The 9,908-nt window shown below is 38.8% G+C and overlaps 1 protein-coding gene across 1 annotated transcript; it reads left to right on the top strand.

The window, feature by feature from the left end:
- The first annotated feature begins 6,964 nt into the window (after positions 1–6,964).
- LOC143774658 (olfactory receptor 11A1-like) lies at positions 6,965–8,115 on the top strand. The gene is made up of 2 exons (XM_077262410.1): positions 6,965–7,057; positions 7,177–8,115. Exons 1-2 carry the CDS (start codon positions 6,965–6,967, stop codon positions 8,113–8,115), a joined length of 1,032 nt encoding a protein of 343 aa, XP_077118525.1.
- The last annotated feature ends 1,793 nt before the right edge of the window (positions 8,116–9,908 follow it).

Here is a 9,908-nt window from a genome sequence, read left to right as displayed (position 1 = left end):
TTGATGAGCGTGCATACAGGCCATGAAGATTGAATGCATAACTCAAACTTTTGTTTAAAACAATTGTACCTGCTGATTTCAGATCTTCCTGTTGCCCTCCACAGATGGTCCTTGGCTCTTGGACAACTTCTCTGATACTTATTTTCACTTCTCTGAAATCTTTCAGGAACAAGTGGTCGTGGCCAGTTTATGGTGAAATTATGTTCTTTTCACTTCCGAATTATGGCCCCAGCAGTACTCACTATAACCTTCAGTGCTTTAGATATTCTTCTGTTACCAATGTCATCAGTATGATTTGCAACAATAAGGTTGGAAAGGTCTTGAGACAACTCATTGGTGTTACTTTTCATGATATGCTTCTTGAATGGCACCTTAGTAATGAGATACCTTTTTTAGGCCATGAGTTGAACAAGCTTATATTATTTTTCACTGTGTGGCAGGATTGCTTACTAATTACTGATAGATTTCAGCTGGTATCATGACTCTTCATGGCATTTTGCACCTCTCATGCTTTGTGTGTTCAATACTTTTTCCCTATGACATTTCTCATTATTACACATAACTTAATATACGGACATCTATGGATAATATTTTTGCCTGTGTGGATTGGATAGTTTGTCACTGACATCTATTGAGAATTTCATATAAATATCACCTTTTGAAATATATTTATAACTAGTTGTACCCGGACACGTATTGCTTTTGCTCGGTCTGATTAACTGGAAAAAAAGAAAAGAGAAAATTCACACTTCTAATATGTTTAGTTTTACAATGCTTGTGGGTATACAATATGTTTTGTTGTTCCATTGTCTGTGTAGATATAGAAATTGCCCAGGTGAAAAGCAATTTGTGTTTCAATCTAAACCGCACAATTCTAAAGATTGGCTTTGAGCTTTGTTGATGGTGATTGCAAATGCCAATTGTATTGGGAATTACAATGTCTTAAATTGAAATGGCATATCTGCCGTTTGAATAATAGGAATGCGAGTAGTAAGGACATCTTCACCACTTAAAGGTCCTGTCAGGATTGTTGCTTCTACAATGTTCCTTATTAATTTTTTTACGCAATCCATGTGCCTTTGCAAAGCTTAAGTTGGTTGATATTTAGCAACATAATAATTGGCACGTTGATTTTCAACTGCAGTACATGCGGTGGAATCCTTGGCAGATCACGTGAATTAAAAAATTCTGATGGATAATTAGCGGCTTCATCTGCTTCCGCAACATTGTTGACAGACTTGCATGTGACTGCCTCGCTTTGAGTGTTAGACTGAATAATATTGTTAAGTTCGCAGACATCTTTGTTATTGGCCGCAAGAACAGCTCGTTCATTCAGCCAATCGTGATTCTTATAATTGGTTTGGATATTGGGAAACACTTGTTCAATCAATTCTTCATTTGACACCACTAAATTGCAGAAATTATGAGGCAATGATATTCTTCCTAAGGTCAGATCAACCTTTCCGTTCCCAATTTCCAGAAAATTATGTGAGAATATTTCAGCTGATTGATCATTTTGCAGTTGGACATGCATATTTGTAGTTAATTTTAATGTCTTTACGTGTCGCCACAAAGTAGAGAATTTCAGGCAAGTATTCATTTCGTCCAATGGTGTCGATCGAGGAATTACAGGCAATGTTTGTCTGAAATCTCCTGCAAGCAATATTAATGAGTTCCCAAATGGTCTGCTGTTTCTGCGCAAATCTTGCAATGATTAGTCAAGAACCTTGAGCGAATTTTTGTGCGCCATTGTGCATTCAATACTTTTCCTATGCCGGATGCTTTAGAAATGTTGCACGAGAGTTTCAATGAATTGTATGATCAACGGCAATTTCAAAGCGGAGTGAGTAGCTCATCCAAGTGGTAGCAATGTCGCAGCTATTCCGGATGACACAAGAGCTAAGACTATGTCATTTTGTGGATTGAATTGCTTCCAGAATCATTCTAATTAGAAATGTTTTACCAGTTCCTCCTGGTGCACCAAACAAGAAGATTTATCCAACCCCGTTATTAACATTTTGCATTATTTGATTGTCAAGGCCTTTTTGCACAAGCGTTAGGTTAGGAATATTTGATTGAACATACGACAAAAGGTCACTCGTGTTGTAATTTTGTTCACAACGCAATTATACATTGAATGAAGCAGCAGCGCATCAATGCGGTTATGGCATTCTCAATTGATTGAGAACTTTGTGATTTTGAAGCACAAATGTTCAATTATTATCAATGCTTCGTTGTAGATTTCTTCTCTGAAATCCATGTTCATATTTGAATTTTCCTTGCGTATTCAAAGGAAAATATCTTCAGCCATGTGTGATTTATATTTCTCCCATAACTATGTTGGAGATGAAAGATAGCAGGAAGTCAGTATGATTAAAACAATGCATGAATTTGATTTGGATGTAATGTGTTGCACGCGTCATTAATACGTACATCCTAGTGTTGGCTGTTCTCCAATAAATTCAGAGCTTGACATGCACCGCGGAAAATGTCATGTGCAACGCCATTGACAATTCTCAATTGCTGGAAAGGCATTGGATCGGGCACATTTGCCGACAGCATGTGAAGAAAAAAGCATTCATCTGGATTGGGATGCATGGTGTACAGTCTGCCTGTAGTAGTTTTTTTGAATATGCCAGCTTGTCCGTCGACTGGCTCTCCTCATTGGCATTGTTCAAACTATTTTCTACTTTCATCCCATGTGTAATACGCAGGCACTTCCGAATGGAGCAGTGGTTTTGCAAACGCGTCATTTCGACATAACGTAAAGAAAGCAGTTAACGTTGTAGCCGGTGGATTCAGGGCAATTTGTTGCACATTTGCAGCTGTGAAATAAAAGCGCTGTCCATTTTCTAGATGTGCTTCTAAGTGAACATCAGCTGGACTTCGTTCATGTATGGGAAATGAAAGAATTACTATGTGATTTCATCTATTTGTATGGCCGCATTCCTTTCACTTGCCATGTCGCTGCCTTTATTCCTGCACTTACAAATGTATTTGATCAATTTAAGGGAGGTAAAGTATTTCACATTTATCTGTGCTTTGTATATTTTCACATGTTTTTACCTGTCATAGATACGCCATCTATATCATGGGTATATAAAAACACGTTCGTATTGGAATGCAACGTTGTGTCAAAATTTCAAAGCAATCGGTGAAGAACTTTCGGAGATTTAAGATTTTGAAGAAACGGACATTTACATTATTACTTATATAGATATAAAATTGGTGACGCATTCAATATTTATTTCACCAGCTGTATGTCCACAGTGACTCCACTGGCAGAATAGTAAGAGCTGCTCTGTAATTAACCTCTTAGTGACTAAGCCAATTTTGACTTTAATGCCCGGGCCAAAATTTTAAAATCTAACAAGACTCAGGAATGTTTCATCAGATCCAACTGACTCTCAGGTTGTTGGGTTTTTTTTAGAAACAATGTTCTTCATAATAGTGATAGCAATTCTTCAATATAACTTGTAAATATTTATGAAAATATAAATTTGGCAAAAAGTTGACCAGTGAATTCTGATTTTTGATAACACAATTTACAAAACTATTTTTATAAGGACCACATTACATTTGAAGTGACTTTGCGGGCCCTATATGACATAAAATACCCAAAAGTGACACCGTTCTAAAAACTGAACCCCATAAAGTGCTCAAAACCTCATTCAAGAAGCTGATTAACCCTTCAGGTTCTTCATGTGAATTAAAGCAATGTGGAAGGAAAAAAAAATCAACATTTACATTTTTTTCACAACATTTTTTACTTTTGTTATTTTTGCAAAGGTAACAGGAGAAAATGGACCCTAAAATTTCTACTGAGTATGTTGATACCCCATATGTGAAGGAAAACTACTGTTTGGGCGCATGGCAAGGCTTGGAAAGGAAGAAGTGACAATTTGGAATGCAGGCTTTGATAGAATGGTCTGCAAGCGTCATGTGACATTTGGAGAGTCCTTGATATGCCTAAGCAGTAAAAAAACAAAAAAAAAAAAACACAAGTTACCAAATGTTGGAAACTACATCACTCATGGATTTTCTCCAGGGGTACAGTGAGCATTTTTAACACACATGTACTACCCTGAATATTATAACATTAGGTCATCATATTAAAAATTCTCATTTTTTCATGAAAATGTTGTTTTAACCCCAAATTGGCAATTTTCTCAATAGATAATAGGAAAAGATGGACCTCACAATTTTGCAGGCAGTTTTTTGTTAAACACGACGATACCCCATATGTGGTCAAAAACTTCTGCTTAGGTTTATAGCAAGGCAAGGAATGGAAAGAGTACTATTTGCTTGGAGTAGATTGTGAATGTCATGCCTCATCTAAAAAAAAAGCTACTGACATGTGAAAACAGCAGAAACCCCCACAAGGGACTCCATTTTGGAAACTAAACCCCTGAAGAAATTCATTTAGGCCACGTTCACACTTTGCGGTGTGCTCTGCGGGTTAATCCCGCAGCGGAATTGATAAATCTGCAGGGCAAAACCACTGCGGTTATCCCTGCAGACTTATCGCGGTTTGTTCCGCGGTTTCCGCTGCGGGTTTCCGCCTATACTATTGATGCTGCATATGCAGCAATATGCAGCATCAATAGTAATGTAAAAAATAATAAAAATTGGCTATACTCACCCTCTGACGTCACGATCTCCCCGGCGCTGCAAGCGGCTGTGCTGACAAGGACCTTCGTGACGTCACGGTCATGTGACCGCGGCGTCATCACGGTCATGTGACCGCGACGTCACCACAGGTCCTGCTCGCACAGCACCTGAGACCGGACACTGCGGGCAGCGCTGAGAGGTGAGTATAGCATCATTTTTTATTTTAATTCTTTTTTTTACATCAAAAATATGGTTCCCAGGGCCTGGAGGAGAGTCTCCTCTCCTCCACCCCGGGTACCATCACAGCCCCATGCGGAAAGTGAGCGGATCAATGCATTTCTATGGGTGCAGAATCGCTGTGATTCTGCACCAATAAGTGACATGCTACTTCTTTTTTTCCGCAGAAAAGCCGCGCGGCTTTTTCCGTGGAAATCCGCAGCGTGGGCACAGCGGGTTTTGTTTTCCATAGTGTAACATTGTACTGTACCCTGCATAGAAAACTGCTGCGGATCCGCAGTGTCAAATCCGCTGCGGATCCGCGGCAAAACCCGCAAAGTGTGAACGTAGCCTTAGTGAGTATTTTGAACCTATGGGTGCATCACAGAATTGTATAATATTGAGAAGTTGAAATATGACATTTTATTGGTAAAAATGTAATTCTTGTATTTGTCGCAAATTTGTTGTGTACACAAGGGTTAATAGGTGAAACTAGATCCCATAATTCATTGCGTAATTTCTCCCAAATGCGGTGCTGTCCCATATGTTGACAGAAATTACTGTGAGGGCTGAGAAGCAAGGAGCACTATTTGGCTTTTGGAGCACAGATTTAGATAGAATAGTTTACGGGCGACATTTGAGGAGACCCGAAGGTGACAGAACAATAGAAAAACCACAAAAGTGGCCCCACTGTAGAAACTGCACCTCTCAATTAATTCACTTATGGCTGCAGTGACTATTTTGTGACATCTAAGCCAGGCTTTTCTTCTGGAGAATTGCAAATCTGCCAGTCTAGTTCCCATACATTGTGCCGCCATGCAGTGTAGAGCCGCAATATAATGTAATTGTGCCCAGCTTGTGCTTCTGGCAAAATGCACCTGTAAATTAAGTGCCTTCAGCCCATTACAATAATGCCAAACGTGGCCCATTACTGTGGGTAAGACACAGTGGGGCTCAGAAGGACGGAGGCATTTGGATTTGGGAACTCAGAATTCACTGGATTTTATATGAGTGGATCGTAGCATTGTTGTCACTTTTCCAGAGTTTTTTTTATCGGCCAGTAGCGTGAAAACCCGATTTTCCACTTACAGGTGACACACCTGAGTGGTAGCAGGATAAATGAGGGCTTTTTTGGTAACATTTTGGAGTATATAACATTTTGAATCGCTTTCAGTATAAGGCTAGATCACATTCTTGTGTTTTATGCTGAGCACTTAAGTGGGGTTTTCTGTGTAAATGCCACAAAAATGCGATTGAGAAGAAACCCCAACAGGACCGCCCACCATGAGGCAGATGGAGACACTTTGTACTCCGTTTGGTGTCTGCGCCGATAGTATTCATCTTTTTAGGCATTCACAGATCGCGGGTCCTCAGCATCGCCCCACTCCTGCCTCAGAATTTGTTTTTGCATTGTCATATTCTGAGAGCTGTAACTTTTTTACATTTTTGCCAAATGACTCACGTTAGGGCTTGTTTTTTTGTGGGAAAGTTTGGCATTTTCATTTCTGCCACTTTTTTTTACATATGACGTTTTGATCACTTTTTAATTAATTTTTTTGTTATTATGTTATTATGAGTTATTATGATGAAAAAGCAACTTTATTGCGTGTTTTTTATTATTTTTTTTAAAGATGTTCTCGAAATGGAATAAATAATGTGCTAGTTTTATATAGCAGGTCATTTCTGATGCGGTGAAACCAATTATGTGTACTTTTTTTGTTTATTTTTGTTATATCACAAATGCTTTTTGTGATTTGTGTGCACATTTTTATTTTTTGTTTTACATTTTACATATTTTATTTTACATTTTATTAGTTAGCCTCACTGTGGAACATGAATATTTATTACTTTGATTGCTGGTCTCATACACTACAGGACTAGATATCAGTGTCTCATTGAAGTCCTGTGAGAATCGGCTTATAGCTAGATATCACAGGCCACCTTACCCTGAGGTCATCACATAACCTCAGCGTACCATGGTAACCATCGAGTCCCGTGATTCTTATCTTGAGGCTCTGATGGCTACTAAGGGGTTCTTTGACCTCCTGGCAAAACTTAAATATCACTATCGCGATTGACAATGGTAATAAAGGGGTTAATCAGCCCAAATAGGTCGCAAAACCTGCAGGGTCCGATGATGCAGAGTGTCAGCAGAATTTGGAATGAGTGGTTTGTAGAAGGCCGAGGACTCTGTGAAGGCAATGGACAGGTCTTGGACGAGGAGTACAAAGTATTGCCTATTGACTTTGTCACATATTTGGTCACATGACATTGGGCGTCTCAGAAGAGTGATGGGAAGAGAAGATGTTGTTTGGACGATAGTGTTTCAGTTTCATTCTTTTTTTTCAGATGGTTTTGACAAATAATATCACCTCTATTATCCTTCAAGGATTTTCTAAACTTCACAGCTTCAAATTTCTGTTCTTCTCCCTCCTGGGTATCATATACTGTGGTGTAATGGTTGGAAACCTTCTTATCGTGGTCTTGTATTTTGTGAGTAAAACCCTCCAGTCCCCCATGTACTTTTTCATTACACAGCTGTCATTGTGTGACATCCTGCTCTCTACAGATATTGTCCCTCTCCTCCTTCATACTGTGTTATATGGACGGTGCACTATGACTTTTACTGGCTGCATCATGCAGTTTTTTTTCTTCGCTATCTCAGAGACCTCGGAATGTCTTCTTCTGTCGGTGATGTCTTTTGATCGTTATCTGGCCATCTGTAATCCTCTCCGCTATAACTCCATCATGAATCACACAGTTTGTGTCACATTAGTAGTTATTATTTGGTTGATGAATTTTATATTTATGCTGTTTCAAGTAATCTCAATTAATAATCTGTATTTCTGTGGGCCACACGTCGTTGACCATTTCTACTGTGATCTAGATCCCATACTGCAGCTCTCCTGCTCTGATTTAACCATCTTTCATACCCAGACTCTAATTTTTGGATTTCTCTTGATATTTTTACCTTTTGTAATAATTGTGATGTCCTATTTCTATATTGTCATCACAATTCTTAAGATGCCATCCGACACTGGTAGACATAAAGCCTTCTCCACCTGCAGCTCCCACCTCATTGTGGTTTCCTTATTTTATGGGACATTAATAATTGTTTATATGGTTCCAACAGGAGGACAATCCCTGACCATGAGCATGGTTTTATCTCTGGTTTATACTGTGTTGACCCCACTGCTTAATCCTATTATATACACCATGAGGAACAAGGACTTTAAAGAAGCTTTCCATAAAATTAAAGATGTATTTTATTCTAAACCTAAATTCTAAGTAACAATAAGAATATAATGGTGTCCCTGGATCCCAACAATTATAGCTGCTGTGACGTCCTGGCCTCCAAGTCTAATCTGCAGGTCAAACTAAGAAGATTGCAATAGAACTTTCTTACAGGCAGCGACCATCCACTGTTCCTACTTTGGTCTCCCAAGCATTAGAAGCCAGCTGCTTAAAACCTCCTTTCTCTGAACAATGTCCCCAACCCTCCAAATACACAGCTTCCCATCTTTACAAGGCTTCTCAGGATTACTGTATCCACCCCAGAAGAAGAAAACTCTCCCGCCAATGACACCTATAACATGCAAACCAGTATGGCATTGTCCGACCACAAATGGAACTTGATTATTACTTGTGATATCAGCTAAGCCTGTTGACAATCTTTTACAGTCCACATATAACATCCAAGTTGATAGATCCTATCAAGCTCTCCCGCTTATTGACACAACTTCCCAAACAGGAGATGCTATCTATTTCTTACAAGAATTTTCGGTACATGCACACATGAGCATATGATGCTTTATTCCATTTTTTATTGGAGACTAAATGAGAGCAATTGTTTGTGGGAAATGTAGTTTGTTTTAGGCAAGGTAAAAAAGAACAGCAAATCTGGTACAGTTTTCAAGCAATATATTGTTTAGTGTACAAGATAAATAATCTTTTTTGTATTTTGGGTTGTTGCCGCACATTGTATATTACAGCTCCTGCTGCAGACAGAGCGTTACCTAAATAGCATTATGCCTTAAATAGTACACTTGCAAATAGGAAACTTTGCTATAAAGCTAATAAGAGAAATGTGCTTCTTTCCCATCCTGGACTGATCATTCCTTCTCAAACTTCACAATTCGAGGATAAACATGCCTTCAGTGAATACAGACTTTCCCATTACTGAGAAAGAAAGTCATAATAACATTTTATGCACCTAGCAGCAGATTGTCTGCAGTCTGCCTCGAGTTCCTCTCTACAGGAGAAGATTGGTCAATCCGGGATGTGAAATCAGTACATTTCTCTGATGAGATATGTTAAAAAGTTGGTTATTTTCATCATTGTTTTATGAAATGAAAATTAAAACTACAGCTACTTTTTAACAATAGAGATAATCAAGTATTTTGAACGTTGAATTTGCAAGTTTTGTCTTCATCCTAAACCTTGATTCACAGGGAATCTATTTACTGCCAATTTACAGGATTACAAAGCCTCCATTTGCACTGAAAAGATGTGAGTAATTACACTTGGAGGTCTTCTAGGACTGTATCCAACCTCTTAATAGCTTTGTAACTCAAACACAGCCTTAGTAATGTCAAAGTGACCTCAACATAAATGGCTGAGGGTAAATGGATGGTAACTAAGAACTAATAACTCAATCACTCTTTCATTTTTTTCTTTCTACCTATTAAATCTGCATACATTTCTTTTCCCCACACACAAATCTTCACACCATACTATCACACACTGTCCGTACAGTTTCTACAGCTTTGTGTTTCTCTCCCTATGACTATTGTTAAGTTATGAGCCATGACTTTCTCTCTCTTTTCAGACTCACGACAAAATGGCTTCTTCATTCCATGCTATGGCCCCTCACCAGCATGAGAATACCAGAACCCAGCTGTCATCTTTACCAAGAAGAAGTCTCATAGTGCAGAGTAGAGTTCACCACAGTTCAAATTCACCGGAGTGAAATTCTCCCGATGAACTGCAGTGAACTCATCTCTGCACTGTGACACTTTTTCTCAGTGTGCTAGTGTAGGAAGATGGACCGGGCCAGTGATGCGTCTCTCATGCTGGTTCAG

This window comes from Ranitomeya variabilis, chromosome 5, assembly GCF_051348905.1.
Source record: "Ranitomeya variabilis isolate aRanVar5 chromosome 5, aRanVar5.hap1, whole genome shotgun sequence".
Taxonomy (NCBI): Eukaryota; Metazoa; Chordata; class Amphibia; order Anura; family Dendrobatidae; genus Ranitomeya; species Ranitomeya variabilis.
This window is presented reverse-complemented; position numbering and strand designations above follow the sequence as displayed.